The sequence below is a fragment of the Hypanus sabinus genome, chromosome 14, assembly GCF_030144855.1.
Source record: "Hypanus sabinus isolate sHypSab1 chromosome 14, sHypSab1.hap1, whole genome shotgun sequence".
Classification (NCBI taxonomy): Eukaryota; Metazoa; Chordata; class Chondrichthyes; order Myliobatiformes; family Dasyatidae; genus Hypanus; species Hypanus sabinus.
Window position 1 is genome coordinate 69,701,220 of NC_082719.1, and position 26,093 is coordinate 69,727,312.

Sequence of the window (26,093 nt, forward strand, 5' to 3'; positions counted from 1 at the left end):
CAGTTTAGAATCTCAACCTGTGTACCAGACCTATCTTTTAGCAAATTTACTTTGAAACTAATGGCATTGCATTCACTGGATGCAAAGTGCTACCTGACAGAAACTTTGTCTCCTGCCCTGTCTCATCCCTAATAGCAGATCCAGTATCACACACTCACTTCTTGGGACTTTTCTGGACTGATGAAGGAAACTTTCTTGAATACGTTTGACAAACTCTGTCTCATCTAGTCATTTTACAGTTTAGGATTCCCAGTCAATATGTGGAAAGTTAAAATAACCTACTATAACAACCTTATGTTTCTTGCAACAGCCTGCACTCTCTTTACAAAATTGTTCCTTTAAATCCCTCAGACTGTTGGGTGATCTGCAATATAGCCCTATTAACATGGTCATACCTTTCTTTTATCTCAGCTCCACCCATAATGCCTCAGTAGTCAAGTTCTCCAGTCTGTCCTGATTGAGCACTGCCATGAAATTTTTCTCCTGCTATGTCACCTCTAAAACAATAGAACCCTGGACTATTGAGATACTATTCCCGCCCCTCCTACAGCCAAGTCTCACTAATGGATATAACATCATAATTTCACGTGTTGATCCATGATCTGAGAATATCTGTCTTTCCTATGATACTTCTGGCATTGAAATATACACAGCTCAGGACACTAGTCACACCCTGCTCAATCTTTGATTTCTGACTCTGTCTGAGGTCTTACCGATATCTGCATCCACAACCTCTCCACTAACTATTCTGGCACTCTGGTTCCCGTCCACTGAAACTCTAGTTTAAACCCCACTGTGCAGCATCAACAAACCTTCCCACTAGGATATTAGTCACCCTTCAGTTCAGGTGTAAACTACCCCTTCTGTACAGGTCCCACCTCACGTTGAAGAGAGTCCAATGATCCAAAAACCTTCTGCGGTCCCTCCTGCACCAACTCCTTAGCCACGTGTTAAACTGGATAATCTTCCTAGTTCTGGTCTCACCAGCACGTGGCATGAATAGCAATCCCAAGATCACAGCCCTGGATGATCCTGCCCTTTAACTTAGCACCTAACTCCTTGAAATCCCCATGCAGAACCTCATCACTCCATCCTACCCATGTCATTGGTACCTACATGGACCATGACCTCTGGCTGCTCACCCTCCCACTTAAGAACGCTGAAGACTTGATCTGCGATTTTCAGGACCCTAGACCTGGACGGCAATGTACCATCTGGAAATCTCATTTTCTTGCACAGAATCTCCTGTCCATTCCCCTAACTAACGAATCCCCTATCACCACAGCGGGTCTCTTCTCCCCACCTTCCCTTCTGAGTCACAGAGGCAGACTCAGTGCCAGAGATCTGACACTGTGACTTTCCTCTGTTGGGTCATCCCCCGAACAGTAAACAAATAGTGGTATACCTGTTGTTGAGGGGGATGCCCACAGGACTGTTTAACTGGCTGTTTAACCCCTTTCCCCTTCCTGACTGTCACCCATTTTCCTGTGTCCTGCATCTTGGGTATAACTATCTGTCCATATATCGTATCTATAACCCCTTCAGCCTCCCAAATGACACAGTGTGCCATCTTCAACTCTTTAATGTAGCTTGTTAGAATCTGCAGGTGGACTCTCATAGTCTCCCTGGCTTCTGACATCCCAGAAGAGGAGCATTCAACTATCCTGTCTGGAGGAGCTGAGCTGTATCCACAACTTTTTGTAGTTCCTTGTGGCCATGAGCAGTGCATCTGCCATAACGCATCAAGACAGAATGCTTTCTATGCTGCATCAATAAAAATAGGCAAGGTTCAAAAGGTACTTACCAAATTTCTGTCACCTCCTGAGGAAGTAGAGTTATCCATGAGCTTTTTGGCCTTGATGTATAGCTGTTGGTCCAGAACAGATTAGAATAGGGGTCTGAGGACACAGCCTTGTGAAATGAGAATAATCATGATGAAGGTGTTGAGCCTACCCTACTGGTTCCAGTTTGTTGGTCAGGAAGTCAAGAATTCAGATGCAAAGGGAGGTGCTAAGTCCCAGATCGAGGAGTTTGGAGACGAGGTTGCTTGGATTTATAGCATTGAAGATGGGGCTGTAAACAATAAATAATAGTCCAACATAGTTGTATTTACTGTCCAGATGCTCCAGGGATGAGATGGCATTTGCTGAAGACCATTTTCAGAAATAGTGAATTGCAGCATCAGGATTGTCTGGGAGGCTGGAGTTAATGCATACAATACGAGCCTCTCAAAGCACTTCATGATTAGGGTTATACAAATGAGATAGATTGGCCCCCTGACTTGGTGTCACAACAGCCACTTCATATTCAACATCAGCAAGACAGGGAATTGATTGTGGGTGTCAAGAAGGGGAAGTTGGGATGAGACACACCAGTTCTCATTGAGGAGTCAGCAGTGGAAAGGATGTGCGGCTTCCAGTTCCCACACATTGAGATCTCTGAGGATCTGTCTTGCACCTAAAACACTGATGCAATCATGAAGAAAGCACAGCAGTGGCTCCATTTCATTGAGAGCTGAGAAGATTTGCTATGTCTCCAAAGAACACAGAATAGTGCAGCACAGTACAGGCCCTTTGACCAATGATGTTGTGCCCACCTTCTCACCTACTCCAAGATCCATTTAATTCTTCCCTCCCATTTAGTCCTCCATTCTCCTTTTTTCCATAAGATTAGCTTAAATATCCCTAATGTAACTTCCTCTACCATCACACCCAGTGGTGCATTCTACACAATTAGGCCTCCGTTAGTCTCGGTAGACCATGGATTTGCACCTTGGAAAGCTTCCAAGGTGCAAGCCTGGGCAAGGTTTTTTTTTTCTATGCAATAACCACTTAATGTGTGGAAAACCTGTCTCTGACATTTCTCCCTATACTTTTCTCCAATCATGTTAAATTATATCCTCTCATGTTCGACATTGCCACAACGGAAAACAAAATGGCACTGGCTGTCCGCTCTATCTATGCTGCTCATCACCTTAAACTCCACTGTCATGTTTCCTCATTCTCTGTGAAGGTTTTCAGTCATCCAGGTCAAACAGTAGTAAGTCACAGGACCTGGACTTGCTGTGTTAACCAGAGGCCATTTCACCTCTCATCCAAGAGGTTTCTTCAGTTCTGATCCTTGGAGGGCAGTTTTCTGGCTTATAAACTCTGTGAGCTGTATAAAGGTATAGCGATCACCTGCGGGTTGTTAAGAGTTGTAGAGATGGGGCGGAGTTTTAAGATGGCGACGTAGACATCTGCTTTTTAGGCGCTCTTCATTTTTTAAACTATAATCACCCTTTAATCAAATCTTTTCGTACTTAATTACATGGGTTGATATTTACGATTTATTTATTTTCTAAAATAATACTTGATTTAATCTTTTCAAACTTAAAATGTCTGTATCTAAGAAATCGTCTAAAGACCCTCTATCTCTTGAGGCAATTTCTAGTCTTCTGGATACTAAACTGGATACTAAACTTGCAAGTCTGGAAAATAAGCTTACTGCGAAAATGTCTGAGCTTGAAGAAGTCATTAGATCGTTTGATACCAAGCTTCAATCGCAGGCAGCAGATATTGAACGGCATGAAGAAAAGTTTGCGACTCTTGACAAGTTAATTTGTGAAAAAATACGTACAATTGAAACATTGGAGAAGAAGGTACGGTCGACCGCTAAAATAGTGGAGCAGAATAAGTTTAAAATCACCGATCTTGAAAACCGATCTCGCAGACAGAACTTGCATATTATCGGATTTCCCGAAAATGTTGAGTCTGGTGACTTAACTGAATATTTCTCTAACTTATTGTGGGAAATTTTTGGCGAGGACGCTTTGCGGGCTAAACCTACTATTGATCGTGCCCACAGAGTTTCGAGATTTTCGATCTCAAGAGACAAGCCACGAGCTCTGATTGTTCGTCTCCATTATCCTCGGGAGAAAGAGCTTTTAATCCCATTAGCTCGTCAGAAAGGTATGATTTCTCACAGAAACAACAAGTTTCGTATTGTTGAAGATTATTCATTTGAAGTGATGAAGGCGAGAATCGCTTTTAAACCAGTGATGGCAGAGATTCATTCGATTGGACTTAAACAAGCTTTAAGATACCCAGCGAATCTCAGAATTACGTTGAGTGACGACAGTCAGCGCTTCTTTAATACTCCGGAAGAAGCGAAGAAATTCGTTGAAGAATATCGGTCTTCTAGTACAACTTGAACTATGTGTTATGTTGAAGAATTCTTGGAGAGAAGATGCCATTTCGTTTTTGGCTTTAACTTATGAAGCTGCGGTATAGCTTTTTACTTTGGTCTGTAGACCTGTTTTTTTTATTATTATGATTTACAGATGCTCTTTTAATTTTACTATAATGTTTTTTTTCTTAATTTTTTTCCTCTGGATTGGATATACACGTTAATACTTTGCAATAATGATTTATTTTTTAAGATGTCGTTTCTTCTTCCCATAAGACTTTGCTTTCTGTAAGCATTTATTTGCTTGTACTTGAAAATGGGACGGATGTTTTGGATTTTTGGACCTTTTTTTTATATATTGTAGTGATTATTGAATCCTTTTTTAATCCTATTTTGATGACATTTTTTTAAAATTTTTTTTTTAACAGATTGGTGAATTTACATTTATATTCTGTAATATGGTCTTTTCAAAATGTTGTTTCTTCTTCCCATAAGTCTCTGTTTTTGAAACGTCATTTTCTTATATTTGAATATGGAATCTTTTTTTAAAGGCATATTACACTATTTTAAACTTCAGTGTTTATCCTTTTTTATTAATGATTTTTTGCTTTATTATATTATTTTTTCATTTTGATTGATATATATTCTTTCTTTTTACAACCCTGTATTTATATCTGGGTGTTATATAGTCTCTTTCTTTTTTCTTTTCGTGGAGTTGCCATCTTGAAATGGGGGTAATATTAGTATTAGTTTGTGCGCCTGCTGCTTGGCTTTTTTTCGTGGGGTTGGGGGAGGGGGTAGGGATCTTTTTTCACGCTTTTGCTTTTTATTTTTTTGCTTTTAGTTTATGGGCTGACTTTAAATTATTAATATTGTTGAGGGGTCATGTTCTCCGGGTGCTCCTGAATCATTTTTCCTTCTTCCTGAATTATGGGTTATGTGTCTTTTTAACCTTTTATGATATATACAATTAATATTGGCATGATGGATAAGTCTATTAACTTTATCTCTTGGAATACTAATGGTTTAAATCATCCGATTAAACGCAAAAAAACATTTAAAGTATTCCATAGACTAAATGCTAATATTATCTTTGCACAGGAGACCCATATTAGGAGGGAGGATAATCAACGCTTTTTTAGGTTTTGGAGGGGTCAACAATTTCACTCGAATTGTACCGCCAAAATTAGGGGTGTGTCTATTTTTATAGATCCCTCAATTTCGTTTACACATCATGAAATTATTTCTGATCCACAGGGCAGATTTTTGTTGATAACTGGTTCACTTTTTAATCGAAAAGTGGCTCTAGTTAATATTTATGCTCCAAACTTTGACTGCCCTGAATTTTTGAAACGTTTATTTACTTCCCTTCCTAATCTAAATGAACATAAGTTGATAATGGGTGGAGATCTCAATTGTTGTCTGAATCCTTTGATGGATAGATCTAAACCTATTCGAATTCTTCCGAATAGATCAGCCGTACTTATTAATTCTTTTATGGTTGATTCGGGAATTACTGAAATATGGCGGTTTTTGAACCCTAAAGATAAAGAATTTTCATTTTTTTCACATGTATATCACAGTTATTCTAGAATTGATTATTTCCTTATTGATCATTGTTTATTAACAGATGTTACTGATTGTAAATATGATTCTATTGCCATTTCGGATCATGCACCTTTGAAGTTATCTATCAAGATTTCGGACTCTTCCAATAATACTAGATCTTGGAGACTTAATGCTACTTTGCTTCAAGATCCAGAATTTATCACCTTCATAAAACAGCAAATTGACTTGTTTTTCTCAACAAACTATACTGAAGAGATTGACAGAGGAATACTTTGGGACTCTTTTAAGGCTTTTATCCGTGGACAAATTATCTTATATTCCATTGGTAAAAGAAAACAAAGATATTTAGATATTGCTTTATTAGTGGATAAAATTAAAGAAATTGATAAGATTTATTCCGTGACTCCTACCAAAGAACTTTATAAGAAGAGAGTTGAGCTTCAAATGGAGCATAGCTTATTATTATCTTCTTCAATTGAAAATCAATTAATTAAGACCAGGGCTCAATTTTATATTCATAGTGATTGAACTGGTAAATTGTTAGCTAACCAATTAAAAGCTATTTCGACTAAGCGACAAATTATTAAAATTCGTAAACAAGACGGTAATCTGACTACTGATCATAAAGAAATTAATAACACTTTCCAAGATTTTTATAAATCTTTATATCAATCAGAATTTGATGGCGATCTATCCATGATGGATAATTTTTTTAACAATTTGAATATTCCCAAACTGACAGATGAAGATCGAAGCTTGTTCGATGCTCCTATTTCTATGGCCGAAATAGGAGAGGATATCTCATCAATGAATTCAGGGAAAGCTCCTGGTCCTGATGGTTATATTATAGAATTTTTAAAAACTTTTTCTTCTTTGCTTTCCCCTTGGTTATGTGAAATCTTTAATGATGCATTTACTAAGAAGAGACTACCCCAGTCTTTTTATGAAACTACTATCTCTCTAATTCTCAAAAAAGATAAGGATCCTACTCTATGTGCATCTTATCGCCCTATATCGCTATTAAATGTCGACTCTAAGATTCTTACAAAAATTTTAGCTATTAGGTTAGAAAAGTTACTATCACAGATTATTTCAGAAGACCAAACTGGTTTTATTAGGAACCGGTATTCCTTTTTTAACGTTAGAAAATTGATTAATATAATTTATACTTCATCACCCACAACCTCAGAATGTGTTATTTCATTAGATGCTGAAAAAGCTTTTGATAGAGTTGAATGGACATACTTATTTAATGCTCTGAGAAATTTTAATTTTACTCCTAATTTTATATCATGGATTAAATTAAAATATTATAAACCTGTTGCTTCTGTTCTTACAAATAATTATAGATCCTCTTTTTTTCAATTATCTTGTGGTACGAGACAAGGTTGTCCCTTAAGTCCTTTATTATTTAATATCGCATTAGAACCTTTAGCCATTGCTATTCGTGAATCTCCTAATATTTTTGGTATTACCCGTAATGAGAAGTTATACAAGTTATCACTTTATGCTGATGACTTGTTGTTATATATTTCTGATCCTGACAGGTCTATTCCCGCTATTTTATCCTTGTTGGCTCAATTTGGTAGTTTTTCTGGTTATAAACTAAACTTGGATAAGAGTGAATTATTCCCTTTAAATGTGCAAACTTTATTGAATGACAGGATATCATTTAAAGTTGTTACTGATAACTTTATCTATTTAGGTATAAAAATTACCAAGAAATATAAAGATTTATTCAGACTGAATTTTTTACCTATGCTTCATCAAATTCAACAACTTACTACAAGATGGTCTCCCTTATCCTTATCATTAGTTGGTCGGATTAATGCTATTAAAATAATGATTTTACCGAAATTTTTATATTTATTTCAAGCCTTACCAATTTTTATTCCTAAATCTTTTTTTGATAACATTGATTCAAAAATTTCCTCATTTGTGTGGCAAAATAAAAACCCCAGGTTAAGTAAAAGGCAGTTACAAAAATCTAGAAAAGATGGTGGTTTAGCTTTACCTAACTTTAGATTTTACCATTGGGCGAATAATATTCAAAACTTAATATGTTGGAAATTAGATTTGGATTCACCATTGTGCCCACAGTGGGTAAATTTAGAATGTAATGAGGATGGTAATCGGTTTTCCCCTTCAATTAGACGAATGATCGCCTTTGTAACATTAATGGCCAGAAGGTCTACATTACAAAATTGGAAAGAAGTAAATCCTCCTACCACGTTTCAGTGGTTCTCTCAAACTATTTCTTATCTGAGCTTAGAAAAAATTAGAAGCACTATTTTTGACTCATCAATTAAATTTGAAGAAACTTGGGGACCGTTCATTCGACACTTTCATATGAATTAATTTGGCCTCTTCCAGACCTTCTCTCTGTTTATTCTTGTTCTGGTATGGAGTTCCGGAGTTTTTGACACTATTATATACATATAAACTGTTATTATTGCCCATGTTAGTTTAGTTTAGGTTTAATTTTTTTTTCAATATATATATAGTTTTTTTTCTTGTATTTTTAATTTTTTTTTTTGATGATTATTCTTACTCTTTTTCATGTATAATTAATATAGGTTTGATTGATTAATGTACTACTTTTTTTGCTGATATTTTAATAGGGTATTGTTATCTTATTACTAATTCAACTTCAAGTCTAGTGCACTTATAACCTATTCAATATTATGTTATGTTTTTTTTATATATGAAATTCAATAAAAAGATTGAAAAAGAAAGAAAGAGTTGTAGAGATAATGAGAGGGTCATTAGTCTTACCTTTGTGGGAAAGAAGGTGTGGGATTACTCAAGTGGATGGGGTGTGGCCTAGACTGTTCTGCTCTTGAGGGCCAAATGAGCGACAGGGAGGGAAGGAAGTGGCATTGCGGGGCTTGTTGGAGTTTGTGGTGGACAGGGGGACAGGGAAATGGATGGTTGTGAAGGGAGAAGTAAAGGGAATGAGGAGATAGTGAGGGGACGGATGAATGAAAACCGAGACAAAGGGAGTAAAAGGATAAGAAATGATTGCGGAGAGCGCTCTGAAAGTGAGGAAGATGAACAAGTTCAGAGAGAAGGAGTTGTCATAATAGGGTTTAATGAGAAGGCTCAAGGAAACATGAAGAAAATTAACCCATTTGTGCTAACAACAACACTGGCAAATAAGATAGGGGAAATAGTATTTGCAAAAGTCCTTAATGATGGCAACCTATTAGTAAGATGTGCAAATGAGGAACAGCTTGAGAAAGCACTCCAGTTAAGAGAGTTAGAAAAATGTAAGGTGGAATACACAGGGAGGGTGGGAGCATGCAATGGTGGTGGTTGTAAAGGAATCATCATGGGGGTACCAATGAGTATAAACATGGAGGAGGTAAAGAGGAATATCAAAGGAGGAAAAGCAATTAATGTTCAAAGACTGAAAACAACAAAGGAGGGAGTGAAAAAGGAAAGTGAAACAGTATTGATTGAATTTGAAGAAGAAAGAGTGCCAGGGAAGGTGTTCCTGGGTTTTATGAGTTACCCAGTAACAGAATATGTGCCAAGACCATTGAGGTGCTATAATTGTCAAAGGTTTGGACACATAGCTAAAAACTGTAATAGGCAGAGGAAATGTGCTAGATGTGGGGGTGATCATGAATATGGAAAGTGTGGAACAGTAGTGCAACCAAAATGCTGTAATTGTGGAGGAGCTCATAATGTGACATATAGTGGGTGTGAGGTTATGAGACGGGAGAATAAAATTCAAGAAATAAGAGTGAAAAGGAAGATCACTATGCAGAAGCTGGAAGAATGTCAAGAGAACAGAATAATGTTCCTAATGAACAGGGAGCAAGAGGGATGTGAGAGATGCAACAAAGAACAAATGATAGGATTTATGTAGACAAAAAGGCTCTAGTAACATTCATTGCAGGAGTGATTAATAGTATGGCTGAGGTAAAGTCAATAAGTGAAAAGATTCAACTGGTTGTCAAAGCAGCAATGAACCATTTAGGGTTAGTAGAATTGACATGGGAAGAAGTGAGGGAGAACCTCACTAATCACTCAAACCAGGAAGTGTCATGGGTTGGTTAATACTAATTATGGTGATTCTTTTGCAATGGAGTGCAAGGAGCTTACTGGCCAATAGCCAGGAATTCAAGCAGTTTATTAAGGAAATGGTTGTACAACCAGATGTAGTGTGTATTCAGGAGACTTGGTTGAAACCAACTTTAGACTTTGTGATATATGGATATACAATGATAAATAAAGATAGAAATCTAGGGGGAGGAGGGTGTTGTGCTATGTTAATCAAGCAAGGTATACCATATAGGGTACTGGAAAAGGGAGATGATCAGGAATACATAGTGGTGGAAGTGTGGGAGAGAGGGGAGGGAGTGTTTATAATTTACTATAATCCATGTAAAAGGTTGGTTTTGAAGAGGCTACTAAGGATACAAGGACAAAACAGACATAAAATAGTGTGGTGTGCAGATTTCAATACTTACAGCACAATATGGGGGGATTCATTTACAGATTCAAATGGAAAGGTAATTGAAGATTTGATGGAAGAAAAGGATTTGGTGTGTATGAATGATGGTAGAGGAACAAGGATAAATATAACAACAGGAACTGAGTCAGTATTAGCTATTACGTTAGTGTTTAATACCTTGCCTGGGGTTAGTAACTGGGGAGTTTGGACTGCTTCAACAGTAGGCAGTGTTCACTACCCAATTTCATGTTCAGTGGGTGAAAGAGTTGAAGTAAGATTAGGTGGTGGAATCCTAAAGGGATGTTTGGAAAAACAGATTGGGGTAAGTTCCAAAAGTTCAGTGAAGAAGCATTGACAAGGATTGACATTTCTGGAAATATAGATGAATTAAAGTCAGGTAACTTCAGCAATTATTATGGCAGCAGAAGGATCTATACCCAGGAGTAAAAATAGGATGAATAGAAAACTGGTTCCATGGTGGACAGAGGAATGTTGTCAGGCTGTAAAAAACAGAAATAGAGCATTCAGACTCGTTAAAAGAACCCATAATATGCAGCATTTGATTCAGTATAAGAAGGCACAGGCAGTGGTGAGAAGATCTATACGTCAAGCTAAAAGGGCAAGTTGGAGGAGTTTTTGCAACAAAATAGGAAGAACAACGCCTGTGGGAGAGGGATGGGGAATGATTAAGAGGATGGGAGGAGATAGAAAGGAATGGGAATATACAGTAACGATAACTGAGGAGGAAGTAACAGTCTCCAGCAGGGATAAGGCTGAGATCACGGCCAAATCCTTTGTAAAGATACATAGTTCTGAAAATTTGTCTGAAGAATGGAGAAAGAGAAGGGATAGAACAATGAGCCAACACCCAGGTGTGTTAAACAGGAGGGAAGAAACTGAAGATATAATTGATGAACAATTTACGTTGGCAGCGATGGTGAGAGCAATAAAGAGATCGAGACCAACCTCCCCAGGGAAAGATCTGGTATGCTATATTATGCTAAAAAATCTAGGAGAAGGAGTGCTATTGAAGTTGCTGCATCTTTACAGCAGAGTATGGGAGGAGGGAAGATCACCAAGTGCACGGAATGAAGCAGTAGTAATTCCAATAAGGAAACCTGGCAAGGATCCGTCAAAACCCACTAGCTACAGGCCAGTAGCATTAATATCAAATATATGCAAGATAATGGAAAGGATGATAACAGAAAGGTTATCGTATGAGTTTGAGAAGAGGGGAATGCTGGCAATTTATCAGAGTGGAAGGGTTAAGGTTAGAGACTGAAAGAAGAAAGGCCCAGGCAAATAAAGAGTTAGTAGTTGCAGTGTTTTTTGACATTGAAAAAGCCTATGACATGACATGGAAGGAAGGATTGTTAATTAAACTGCACAAGATGGGGGTTGGAAAGAGAGTTTTTAATTGGATAATAGATTTTTTGTTTGGTAGGAAAAGTTAAGTTCAGATTGAATCAGAATTATCAAAGCAGTACATAGTGGGAAATGGCACACCTCAAGGTAGTGTGATTAGCCCGTTACGTTTCATCATTATGATCAATAATGTCCTCACAAAGGTACCAGTGGATATAGGTAGGTCACTATTTGCGGATGATGGGGACTTGTGGAAAAGAGGTAGGAACATGGAGCGTATAATCAGGAAGCTACAAGGAGCAATTGATGAAGTGGTGGAGTGGGGTTATGATTGGGGATGTAGATTTTCAGTAGGAAGAACTCAAACTGTATGTTTCACCAGGGAAATAATTGAGGTAGGGATGAAGTTAAGGATGAATAGAATTGAATTAGAAAAGGTTAGATCATTAAAATTTCTGGGAGTTATATTTGATTCATGGTTAACATGGGAAGACCATATCAGGAAAGTTGAGGAGAAATGTAAAAGGTAATAAATGTGATGAGATGTTTGACTGGTAGGGAATAGGGAGCAAGTTGTTCAGTGTTGAAGAGAATATATGTGTCTTTAGTAAGATCTGTGTTGGACTGTGGAAATGTAGTATAAAGATCACCCTTTACTCCCAATTCTCAAAGCCTGAGTCTGAATAACATCCAGTTTCCTTATGTATATTTATAAGTTCATTATAATACACTTATTTATAAGTGTAAATGTCCGTGATGGCGGGAAGAGAGATCCCGATGACCTCACCATCCGCTGCAGGGTCTTGCGATCCGAGATGGTGCAACTTCTGTACCAGGCAGTGATGTAGCTGCTCAGGATGCTCTCAATACAACCCCTGTAGAATGTGATGAGGATGGGGGGTAGGACATGGACTTTCCTCAGCCTTCGCAGAAAGTAGAGAACTGATGGGCTTTCTTTGCTATTGAGCTGGTTTAGGGACCAGGTGAGATTCTCTGTCAGGTGAACACAAAGAAATTTGGTGCTCTTTATGATCACTACCGAGGAGCCGTTGATGTTCAGTGGGGAATGGTTGCTCTGTGCCCTCCTGAAGTCAACAACCATCTCTTTTGTTCACATTCACAGACAGGTTGTTGGCTCTGCACCAGTTTGTTAACCGCTGCACTTCCTCTCCGTAAGCTGACTTGTCGTTCTTGCTGATGAGACCCACCACGGTCGTGTCATTGGCATTGATGATATGGTTCAAGCTGTGTGTTGCAGCACAGTCGTGGGTCAGCAGAGTGAACAGCAGTGGACTGAGCACACAGCCCTGGGGGGCCCCAGTGCTCAGTGTGATGGTGTTGGAGACGCTGCTCCCGATCCGGAGTGACTGAGGTCTCCCAGTCAGGAAGTCTAGGATCCAGTTGCAGAGGGAGGTGTTCAGTCCCAGTAGGCTCAGCTTTCCAATCAGTTTCTGAGGGATGACTGTGTTGAATGCTGAGCTGAAGTCTATGAACAGCATTCGAACGTACATGTCTTTTTTGTCCAGGTGGGTTAGGGCCAGGTGGAGGGTGATGGCAATGACATCATCTGTTGAGTGGTTGGGACGGTACGCAAACTGCAGGGGGTCCAATGAGGGGGGCAGCAGGGTCTTGATATGCCACAAGATGATCCTCTCGAAACACTTCATGATGATGGATGTAAGTGCAACGGGACGGTAGTCATTTAGGCAGGACACTGAAGACTTCTTTGGCACGGGGACAATGCTGGCGGCCTTGAAGCACGTTGGAATGGTGGCGCTGCTCAGGGAGATGTTGAAGATGTCAGTGAGAACATCTGCTAGCTGGTCTGCACATCCTCTGAGCATTCTACCAGGAATGTTGTCTGGTTCAGCAGCATTCTGTGGGTTGACCCTGCACAGGGTTCTTCTCACATCGGCCACGGTGAGACACAGCACCTGGTCATTCGTAGGAGGGGTGGACTTCCTCGCCGCCATGTCATTTTCCACCTCAAACCGGGCATAGAAGTTATTCAGCGCATCTGGGAGGGAGGCATCACCCGCACAGTCAGGTGATGTTGTAATTGGTGATGTCCTGGATGCCCTTCCACATGCGCCGCGTGTCGCCGCTGACCCGGAAGTGACTGTGGACTTGCTGGGCGTGTGCACACTTTGCCCCTCTGATGGCTCAGGACAGTTTGGCCCTTGCTGTTGTTAGAGCTGCCTTGTCGCCTGCTCTGAAGGCGGAGTCGCGGAACCTCAGCAGCGCCCCAACTCTGCGGTCATCCATGGCTTCAGGTTAGTGTGTATAGTGATGGTCTTGGACAGAGTAATGCACTTGCTGATGTAGCTGATCACTGATGCTGTGTACTCCACTAAGTTGGTAAATAAATCCTTCAGTAGTTTATCTGGTTGTAGCTCCATGGAAGCTTGTATGGCCTGACATAGACCGGCATTTGTTCGAGGTAAAAAAGAAAGAAAAATATAAAACTGATTTGGTAAGTGCATTTAACTAGAATGTGATGGAAAAGTATAGTGGTCATACTCAGATTTATATGGATGGTGCTAAGGAATCTGAAACAGGACTGTTAGGGTTTGGGGTGGCTATACTGACAAAATAAATTGGAATCAGCAGAAGAACATCTAATAAGTTAGGAGTGTATACCGTGGAGATGATGGCAATGTTGGTTGCGTTGCGATGGGTGGAGAAAGCTAGACTAGTCAAATGTTGATGTGCTCAGATTCATCCTCAGTTCTAGCAAGTTTAAGGTCTTTTCACTCAAACAGCTGGCAAGATGTACTTCATGAAGTCCTTCAGTCAGTCACAAGAGTTGCAAATCAGGGAGGTCAGGTTAAATTTCTATGGGTTCCAGTTCATGTAGGGGTGAAGGGGAATGAGAGGGTGGATGAGTTGGCAAAGAGGGTGTTAAAGAAAGAAATATAGAAGTGCACATTAGTATCAGTAAAGCAGAGGTTAAGTGTGTAATCTGGGAAAGAATCATCCAAATGTGGCAAGAAAGATGGGACAGGGAGGGGAAAGGGAGGCATTTATATCAAATAGAAAAGAGTGTTACAGGTACTAGGGTAGGCAGAGGATACAGAAGAGAGGAAAGTGTATGCACTAGGTTAAGGCTGGGGCACTGTGCACTAAACTAAACATTGAAATTGATAGGGAAACACCAGACAGGATTGTGTGAGGAATGTCAGGAAGAGGAGTCAGTAGAACATGTAATTCTGAGTTGCAGGAAGTACGGGATACAGAGAGAGATGATGAGAATTAATCTAAGGGAATTGGGGGTGCTGGAATTCACATTAAAATGGTTACTGGGCATGGATGAGAGGGCACAGGTCAGGGCACTTCTAGCTTTCTTAAGGGATACAAGGGTTTTTTATAGGATTTGACGGATAAGCAGGAATAGGGTACTAGGATGGCCAAAGAAGGAAGTATAGAGTGTAGATTTGGGTATGTGTGTGTGTGTGTGTGTGTGAATGGGTGAAGGGACTTAGAATGTAAGTCTATCGTCTGATCCACACTCTGGAGCAGAAGGTTGTGGTAATGCACCAGTAAGCTGGGTGCCAACCACGGTAAAACGTGAAGAAGGAAGGTGTGAACTATTGTGGAGTTGCTGGGTTAGAGACGTAGGGACTGCATTGTAAGTAGCTGATAGGTGGTGTCGTGCCCCACCCCCTCTGTTCAAGCATGGCTGTTCCACTTTGACAAAGATGCCTTCCTTAACCCTGCTTTCAAACCACCCGTCCTCCCTGTCCAAAATGTGCACATTGCTGTCATCAAAGGAGTGTCCCTTGTCCTTTAGGTGCCGATATACAGCTGAGGCTTGACCTGAGGTGTGAGCCTCCTATGTTGGGCCATCCGTTTGTGAGGTGGTTGTCTTGTCTCGCCGATATACAGATCTGTGCAGTTCTGTAAAGGATCGAGGGGACTGATGCAAGAGCCATATTGACACAGGTTCTCAGGCTACTCTGCTGTACAGATCCTTCTACAACGGTATTCACCATTGACGCCACTCAGTGCCCTCGAGCTCTGAGGCCTTAGTACTGCTGACTACCCACATCAGGGTTACTTGACGCTGAAGCTGGAGTTTTCAGAGGCAGATGTGGGAGTAGCTGAGATCCCTGATATGTTAGTGTTGGTCTGTCTGGACCCGGTTGGGAAGGGTGAAGCATCAGTTCTTGTGGGAACAAATACTATTGTGAGGAGGTGAGTGGGGACCTGTGAGGAAAGAATTGGAGAGAGCTTTCTGAAAACCCTCCCCATTCACTTTGTGTTCAGTGCTGTTTTTGAGAATGTACAAGCCCATCCTAGGCCAGATGATGAGCACAGACAAGGAACTGTGTGATACACTCAGTCGAAACCCATCGTGTAATGGCCTGGGAATGTAGCTGGAGTGACAGGAAACACCCAAATTTCACCGAATGCCTGATGCTGAGGCTCTCCTGGTGGATGCTCTGGAAAACCACGAAAAGGAGTCACTCTTACTGCTGGGGTGTTGGTGAGGCCCGAACTGTGAAAGCTGTCAGTTGTACAGGTAAACAGGGTGACAATGATTGCCAGGAACACCTCAGAGAGGGAGGTCACCCTCAGGAGGGGATGCCAATGGCACAATTTTTTCCAGTGACTGTAATCTCTAGTTTTCCTGTGAGAAAATCAGGCAAGGGAACATCTCCTGGAGCAGGAAATTTGACGGCCAAGTCATTCAACTTTGGTGACTCCTGGTGCCTGGAAGCTGGAAAAGGAGACTGACAGAGGAGATGTTGAAGTTCGAAGATGTCTTTTCTATGGGTGAGTTTGATGTGGGTTGTTCCAAGAGTACTCGCCACACCATCTGAGTGACAGAGGACACTCATTTCAGAGAAAGGTCATGGCAATTGGCACCTGCAGAGGTGGAGGATATTCGGCAACATCTGTGGAAGCTGAAGGAAACTGGGAAGGAAGATTTGATGGAGACCAAGAGGGGGAATTCGACCGGGTGTTGGAGAGTATGTGATGGTACCGTTTTGGCTTTTGGAAAATTTGAGTGCCACTTGAACACATTTGACTGTTTAATTATAATAGGCCTTTTGTTTTTTTTTTCTTTTCTTTAGTAACTCTTTGGTTAAGTTTATGTTCATAAATATACTTTCTTAATCATTGTATGCAATGTATGAATTGTTATTTCTTACCAACAGATGATTGCATGGGACAGTAAATTACACATTATTGACACAAACCGGTGTTCGGGTGGGTGAGACATTCCAACCTCATGGGTTTGGCAGGACCCCAGTCTCATCTACCCTAGACAAGTGGAGACTTGTTTGAGGTACTGATGTACCTGGATGATCTCATAGTGTTCGGGTCCACACAAGATGAGCATGAGATGAGGCTACAGTTGGTGTTAGACCACCTGAAAGAAGAAGAGAAGAGTTCAAACTGTCATGGAACCTGTGCCAGTTCTGTAAGATGTCAGTCAACTATGTTGGACTCAATGTCTCACAGGATGGAGTGGCTGCAGACCGTCCAGGATAGAGGAGGTGACCACTTGGTCAAGGCTCAAGAATGTGAGTGCACTACGTTCATTCCTTGGATTTTGAGGGTACCTCTGGAGATTTGTGAAGGACTACTCCAGAGAAAGCCACTCTGTGAATCAGTTTCTGTGTGGTTACCCACCCTCGGGGAAGAAAGGGAGGAGAATGAGAAGAAAAGAAGGCAAGGTTGATCTTAGCCATTCGGAGCCTTTCAGGGAAAGATGGGATGCAAAATGTGAAGGGGCCTTTCGGCTGCTGAAAGAGTTGCTGACTGACACAGCTGTGCTGGTCTTTGCAAACCCCAGTTGCCATATGTACTGCATACGGGCACCAGCTGCGAGGCTTCGACAGTGTTCTATATCAGGACCAAGGGAAAGGGGTGAGACCTCTGGCTTTTGTCAGCTGGAGTCTGTTACCCTTCGATCGAAAGTACCCAACACATATATTAGAGTTCCTGTCATTGAAATGGGCTGTGGTGTTACAAATCAGCAACAATGAATATATAATTGAGACAGGTTTTTTTTATAACAAATAAAACATTTATTAAACACTGCTAAAAAAAAGCCCAAAAGTAAACAAACGACTAACTTAACCGGAAGTCAGCTGCGATACGGCAGCTTGAACAGTTCTTAAAGCGAGACTGTGAAAACATTTCTTAAAGCGATAATGCGAAAACAGTTCCTAGAAGTCGTAATGTGAAAGTCCAAATGCCTACACAGTCTGTTAAAGGAGAGACTGCTTGAAAATGATTTAAATTCTCTTTCGTGGAGTTACTGCAGATCCCAGCCGAAGTATGTTATTCCTCAGAGGATTTACGATTGATAGAAATAAAATGACTTAAAGGCGCTGACCTTTCTTTGACAAAACTTTGTATCCAACCCTCTGCTCCTCTTTTGGCAAAGAAGGAGTTATCATGGATACTCATTACTAATTCCTCGTATGAAGATTAAACAAAGGTTGAATCTATTTCTCGGTTAAATTTAACTTTTCCAATCCTTCGGGATTTCCGAACTCCTTTAAAATCTTCACTCTCCACTGACCAAACTGGCAGTATTATAGCGAAACTGCCGGCAATAACCTTTGAGACTTAGAACAGAAAGTAAAACTCTATTTTTAAACGAAACTGCGTCATAATATCGGGATACACAGCAGCATGGAGTCAGTGGCAAATTCAGCCATGAACTGCCCACGTCACAGGTTGGGGTTCTCCTTTTATACCCTGTTGAAAAAAACTATCACATGACCTCTCACTGGCGGGGAAATGACGTCACTCCCCCATCAAAAGACCATTAGCTCATGTCCAACATAGCCTCAATTACATCACGATCATGTGACGGGTACGTAACTGTGGTAACTAAGTTTAGTGATTATCGATATGGTGCCACATTTGAGGTGAGGACTAACACTAATCCACTGGTTTACATCCTGATCGCAACAAAGTTGGATGCCACAGGTTTTCACTGGTTGGTGGTATTGTCTGCTGATGATTTCAGTCTTAAATATCGGCATGGAGTCCGAACATTGATGCAGATGCATTGTCCTGACGTTTGATTGAGGTGCCGGAAATGGACGGAGAGAGGGAGGCCTGAGAAGTACCGGAGTATTGTACTAAAGTCACTTCATGATTATTCAGGTCATTTGGGGTTTGACAAGACCCATGGATTGGTACGAGACCGGTGATATTGGCCCCAAATGAAACCTGAGGTTGAAGAATACTGTAAGTTGTGCATCTGATGTATTCGGAGGAAGACACTGTCTACGAGAGTTGCTCCGTTACCTCATTTACAAAGCACGGGACCATTTTAGTTAGTGTGTTTGGATCTCCTCTCCACAGAGACTGATTCCAGTAATGTTGGAAATGTCTTGGATCACCACACCTGAAATGCTCAAGGCTTCCCCACAAAGGATCAGAGAGCAGCCACAGTTGCCAAAATGTTCTGGGCAAAGTATTTTGTTGTTTACGGCCTCCCAGGAATAGTACACAGTGGTCAGGGAAGGGATTTTTGGGAGTAAGCTCCTACATGGGTTACTGAGCATGCTGGGAGCTGAGAAGTCAAGGACAATGCCGTATCACCCTCAGAGTTATCCTCAGCCTAAAAGTTTCAACAGGACATTGTTAGACACGCTTGAAACTCTGGATGACAACAGAAAGAACAAGTGGAGTCAGCATATAGAGCATTTGGTACACTGCTACAACTGTACACAGAATGAAGCTACTGACTACTTGTCATACTATTTGATGTTCTGACGTGAAGTGAGATTACCTGTGTATATCTGTTTTTGAGCCAACAGTGAAGACTTACTGAGAAAAAGTAACTCAAAGTATGTGTCTGGCATGAAGAAAGAACCACAAAGAGCTTATAAACTAGCAGTGGTTTCTGTCACAACGGAAACAAGAGGAGATAGGATCAAAAGATTAGGTTGACAGAACTGATGCCTGGAGACAGAGTGTTAATAAGAAATTTGGAGCTACCAGGTATTCATGCATTGACCGACCGTTGAGTGTCCACACCTTACGTAGTGGAGAGCCAGATGCCGATTTGCCAGTTTCCAGGTGAAGCCAGAAGATGGGAATGGTCCTGTCAAAATTCTCCATCAGAATCGCCTTCTTCCTTTAGGGCATGAAGTACGTGTTGACCCAGAGTCTGACACAGAACTACACCTGGTAGGAGAACTCTGCACAGAAGGAGAACAGAAAGGCGAACTGCTGAAAGTTGTCGGGTGTCAGTGTTCTCTCACTAGTGAATAGTGAAACAAAGTATTCATGAAGGGTCCCCCCCACTTCCACCGATTCCAGGCGCATGTTTCCTCTTTTAAACCTGAATGATCCTACGCACACTGTGGTCATGCTTCTGTTCTTCACCTACGGTTTTCCCTTATCTATTTGCCAAGGCCTTCTCAGGTCTTCCCATTTTCCTAAATCCATTCTTAAACTACCTCCTAACTTACCTTGTAACTCTGTTATAAAGTTGCCACAAAGGAGCCCCACCTGATCATTGCTTCCACATCCTTAAGTATATTTCCTTCTTCCTCTTTATCAGATGTTCCACACCTCTTATCAGCCAGGGTCGCTTCACTTATCATCCTTTCCTTGCCTCAATGGGACAAACCCGTCCGGAACCCCGTGCAGGTGCTCCCTAAAGAATCTCCACATTTCCAATCTGCATTTCCCTGAGAACATCCGTTCCCAATTTAAAGATCAAAGTACAAAACACTGAGTAAAACTTATTATCAGAGTACACACATGTCACCTCATAAGATTCTTTTTCTATGAGGCCCGGTGAGAGTGTTAGCAAATCTATAGAACAGTAACTGTAAGCAGGATCAATGAACAACAAACTCTGCAAATGCAGATATAAATATGTTTCTAAGTTCCTGCCTAATAGCATCACAATTGACCTTTCTTCAATTAAATACTTCCCCATAGTGTCTGCACCTATTGCTGTCCAGGCTATCAAAGTACAAAGTAAATTTATTATTAGAGTTCATATATGTCACCCTGAAATTCATTTTCTTTTGGGCATTCACAGTAAATACAAAGAAACACAATAGAATCAATGAAAAGCCGCCCACTACAAGATGGACAAACTAACAATGTGCAAAAGACAAGAAACTGTGCAAAAACTAAAAGAAGAAAAAGTAAAAGGTCAGGGAGTAATAAAAGTCATGAAGTTGTGGTTGCCGTCTTCAAAATGCTCACTCACCAAGAGATCTGTCACATGATTATGTTCCTTGTCTGGTTCTAGATCCAGTAAGGCCTCTCCTCTAGTCGGCCTGTATACATATTGTGTCAGGAATTTTTCTTGGATGTATCTAACAAAATCTGTCCCTTTAAACTCTTGCACTAAGGAGATGCCAATAAATACAAAGGAAGTTAAAGTCACCCTTGACAACAACACTCTTATTTTTACCCCTTTCTAAAATCTACTTACCTGTAGATCTGCTCCTCAGTGACCCTGTTGATACTGGGTGGGGAGGGGCATTGTCTGCAGAATACCCTCAAAAGAGTGATTACTCCCTTCCTGTTTCTGACTTCCATCTACACAACGCAGTAAATGACCTCTCCAGGACAGCCTCCCTTTCTGTATCTGTGATACTATCCCTGATTAGCAATGCCAGTCCTCCACCTCTTTTACCATTTTTCTGTCCTGTTTGAAACATCTAAACCCACAATATCCGGCAGCCATTCCTGCCCTTGTGGTAGCAATCTCTGTGATGGTTTCCATCCCACTGACTCTTGAACAGACCTTCCATACACTAAAACATGAACTCTTGATTTCCCAGTCTACTTTGTCAATGACCTTTGCACCTCATTTGTCTACCAGCACTTTCTCTGTAACTGCAATACAATGCATTCTGTTTCTCTTTTTACCTCCTCAATGTACTTATGTATGATATAATGTCTGGATAGCATGCAAATGCAATCTTTTTATTACATCTCAGTGCAGGTGACAATAAACCAATAAAGCAGTAGTGTTAGATGGACTTCATTTGTGTTTTGATGACTTTACAAGACAACATGAACATATCATTGCAAAAAGTTTCAGTAAAGTGACAGAAATTTAAAATATCATTACAAATTGTGAAGAAGGTTGTTTTAAAGTTCACTTTTGAAGGTTAGATTGATGGTACTGGTGGGTTTCATTATTAATGAAACATTCAGCTCTGGAAAGGGTGACGAGCCACTTGCTGCCAAGGAACAAATGACCATTTACCTGAAGTATATTTCACAGGGTGAGAAACACTGCACACCGATCTGCTGAGTCTCCTCCACCCAAAGGATGACTCATCTTTCTCAAGCATTTGCAAACTGATCAGCAGTATGTTCATTTTGTTTTCTGTTTCTAATTGAAATCTCTTGCATTTAAGTTATTGTTGAATCCTTTAAAATATCTTGAGATTACTAAATAGAGTTTGCTCGCTGATTGAAGCATATTGTTGAATTCAGTTGGCTTATTGTTTAGACTGATTAAATGGGGTTTGGTTTGGCTGTACTCGAGCCATTTGTTCACAAATTACAGGGACATCTGGGGAGAAAACCAAAAGAAGCACTGAATCATCTTTAAGAAGGAATCAATTCATGCACAAAATGGTGACGGATTGCACAGATGCTGTTCAATGCAAAAATGGAATATTAGATGTGGGTAAATATGCAGAATCTAGTGGTTTACTTTAGAGAGTAGAGCTGCAGCTTCTGTAGTTTGTAATATGTTTCAATGATGATGTGCTGGTCTGATTTGTTAGATTAATAACATCCTTTCTTGTTGACTCTTGTTTTTTACTGCTAAATGGCTGGAAAACTCTTAAAATGTGTACAAATGTAAACACTGATCATAAAATTCTTACTGATTGAACCAGGCTCAAATTTAATCAGTAGAGAAGGGTATTGTCTCTCAAATGCAGACACACCATCGCAGTCAGTCAGTAAATGAACAGATTATGAAACCAAGGAGGCCAAGAGGTTGCAGAAAAGTGAGAGCTCCCCAAATTCTTCAAAGGAACACAGAAGTCCGAGGCAACAAGAAGATCCAGTGTACTAGAATACATGGCAGGAGGAGACTCCGTTTTCCTTCTTCATGGGATACAGGCTGCTTTCAATGAAGTAATGCAAAAATAAATTTCATGTTTGAATAAGATGTCTTGATAAGATTCGTAAACGAGGTGGCACTTTGATGATTGATCATAAAGAGATAAATAAAGCCTTTCAAGATTTTTATAACTCTCTATATCAATCAGTATTTTCTGATGATTCTTCCATAATGTATGAATTTTTAAAGAAACTGAATATCCCGAAATTAACAGCCGACGATTGTGTATCATTAGATGCACCTATTACGGAAACTGAAATTAAAGAGGCTATTTTCTCAATGAATTCAGGATAAGCCCCCAGTCTGGACGGTTATACTGTGGAATTCTTTAAATCTTTTTCCTCTTTACTCTCTGCTTGGTTATGTAAAATTTTTAAGGACACATTAACTGTAGGTAAACTACCATAATCTTTTTATGACACCTCCATTTCTTTAATTCTTAAAAGAAATAAAGACCCTATTGAATGTGCATCATATCGGCCTATATTTTTGCTGAATACGGATTCCAAGATTTTTACCAAAATTTTGGCCACTAGATTGGAAAATATATTACATCAAATTATTTTGGAGAACCAGACTGGATTTATTAAAATCGTTATTCACCTTTTAACATTAGAAAATTAATTAATATAGCTTACACTCCTTCATCTAGAATCCCAGAATATGTCATTTCCTTAGATGCTGAGAAAGCCTTTGACAGAGTTGAATGGCCATATTTATTTAATACACTGCAGAATTTTAACTTCAGCCCAACATTTATATCATGGATTAAATTAATATATTATAAGCCTTTGGTTTTTACTAATAATCAAAGATCTCCCTTTTTTCAGCTGTTTCGTGGCACGAGGCAAGGCTGTCCTTTAAGTCCTCTACTATTTGATTTTGCTTTGGAACCCTTAGCCATTGCTATTTGTGACTCACCTAACATTTTTGGTATTACCCGTGGGGAAGGGACAAATAAGCTATCACTATATGCTGATGATTTGTTACTATACATCTCTGATCCTAAGAGATCTACTCCTGTTATTTTATCTTTGCTTGCTCAGTTTAGTAGCTTTTCTAGCTATAAACTGAATTTTAATAAGAGTGAATTATTTCCATTAAATATGCAAGTTCCAATCTATAAATATCCACCATTTAAAGTAACTACAGATAATGTTACTTATTTTGGTATTAAAATCACCAAGAAATGTAAGGATTCATTTAAAGTTAACTTTTTACCTTTAATTGACCAAATCAAGCAACTTGTTACTAGATAATCCCCATTGTCTTTGTCATTGGTTGGATGAATCAATGCTATTAAGATAATAGTTTTACTTAATTTTTTATATTTATTTCAAACACTACCAATTTTTATTCCTAAATCTTTTTTTGACATTATTGACTCCAAAATATTCTCATATGTGTGGCAGAATAAAAATCCTAGTTTAAGTAAATAATACTTACAGAAACCTAAGAAGGAAGGTGGTTTGGCTTTGCCAAACCTAAGATTTTACTATTGGGCAGTTAATATTCGATATTTAATATTTTGGACACAGGAATTGGCGACATTACAAAGCCCACAATGGGTAAATTTGGAGTGTAAATCTGTACAAGGCTTTTCATTGTTCTCTATTTTAGGATCTTCGCTTCCCTTTCTTTTATCTAAATTGAATAAACAAATAACAAACCCTATAGTTAAATATACATTACGAATACGGTTTCAATTTCATAAATTCTTTGGTTTGAATAAGTTAATCTTATCAAGCCCTATTATATCTAACTTTCTTTTTCAGCCCTCTTTTATGGACCAAGCCTTTGTGCTTTGGAAAACATTAGGTATAACATGTTTTCGTGATTTATTTTTAGATAATTGCTTTATGTCCTTTGAACAGTTGTCCAATAAATATAATTTGTCTAAAACCCATTTTTATATACTTACAAATTAGAAAGTTTTTGAATAATATGTTACAGTCATTTCTGAATTTATGCCCAATTGGCATTACGGAAAAATATCTAGGTTTGAATCCCTGTCAGAAGGGTTTAGTAGCCGTCATTTATAATATGATCATGAAAATACAACCAGGGATGTCAGATAAAATTAAGAAGGAATTGGAAAAAGAACTTCATTGTCCTTTACCTACAGAGCAGTGGGAGAAAGTTCTACAGTTAGTTAACTCTTCTTCCATTTGTGCCAAACATGCCCTAATACAATTCAAGGATGTCCATAGGGCTCACATGTCCAAGGGCAAACTTGCTCGATTTTATTCTCATGTTAGTCCGATCTGTGACAGATGTCACTCTGAAGTTGCCTCATTGACTCACATGTTTTGGTCTTGACCTTGTTTGCAAAATAACTGGAAAGATATTTTTGGTATTATTTCAACAGTTTTGAATATCAAATTGCAACCTCATCCTATTACTGCAATTTTCAGCTTTCCAATGGCGGATAATAGTTGTTTATCCCCCTCAGCCCAGCGGATGATTGCATTTGTCACATTAATGGCTAGAAGATCTATCCTATTGAACTGAAAAGAAATTAATCCCCCAACTACATTTCAATGGTTTTCCCAAACTATTTTTTGTTAGGGTTTAGAAAAAATTAGAAGTGTCATTTTTGCCCAGTCAGTCAAATTTGAAGAAACCTGGAGACCATTTATTCAACATTTTTATATGAGTTAAACTGACCTTTCCCAAACCTTTTTCTTATCGTCTTTAATTATTTGGATAGAGGTGCGGAGTTATTGACACTACTGTGTATATTTGACAGACAGACAGACAGACGTACTTTATTGATCCCGAGGGAAACTGGGTTTCTTTATGTTTGCACCAACCAAGAATAGAGTAGAAATATAGCAAAATAAAACCAGAAATAATTAAATAATAATAAGTAAATTATGCCAAGTGGAAATAAGTCCAGGACCAGCCTATTGGCTCAGAGTGGCTGACACTCCGAGGGAGGAGTTGTAAAGTTTGATGGCCACAGGCAGGAATGACTTCCTATGATGCTCAGTGTTGCATCTCGGTGGAACAAGTCTCTGGTTGAACGTACTCTTGTGCTTAACCAGTACATTACGGAGTGGATGGGAGACATTGTCCAAGATGGCATGCAACTTGGACAGCATCCTCTTTTCAGATACCACCATCAGAGAGTCCAGTTCCACCCCCACAACATCACTGGCCTTGCGAATGAGTTTGTTAATTCTGTTGGTGTCTGCTACCCTCAGCCTTGATATGATACAATAGCCCATGTCAGTTAGGTTAGTTTTTTTTGTTTATTTTTTGTTTCTTTTTCCATTTTTTGTAACATTTTATGAGTTTGGGAGGTTATTATATTTGGGTTATTAATTGCTTGTATTTGTATTCTAGCCTATCAATTATGTACTCTCAAGCTCTCTGTACTCGATGCTTTTCTTCTTATGCTGGTTTGACAACTAATAAAAAGTTCTAAAAAGATGTCGGGTG

General features: G+C 39.6%; 2 protein-coding genes across 2 annotated transcripts in view; both read left to right on the forward strand.

Moving 5' to 3' along the window:
- Nucleotides 1-26,093, forward strand: part of LOC132404857 (granzyme K-like) — a 141,422-nt gene that overhangs the window by 35,209 nt on the left and 80,120 nt on the right. The window lies entirely within an intron of this gene.
- The window catches only part of LOC132405073 (granzyme A-like), a 52,940-nt gene continuing 28,778 nt past the window's right edge, over nucleotides 1,932-26,093 (forward strand). The window contains exons 1-3 of the mRNA XM_059989807.1: nucleotides 1,932-2,075; nucleotides 13,782-13,836; nucleotides 17,367-17,490. Coding sequence (XP_059845790.1) covers nucleotides 1,932-2,075; nucleotides 13,782-13,836; nucleotides 17,367-17,490 — 323 coding nt within the window. The remainder of the gene's footprint in view (nucleotides 2,076-13,781; nucleotides 13,837-17,366; nucleotides 17,491-26,093) is intronic.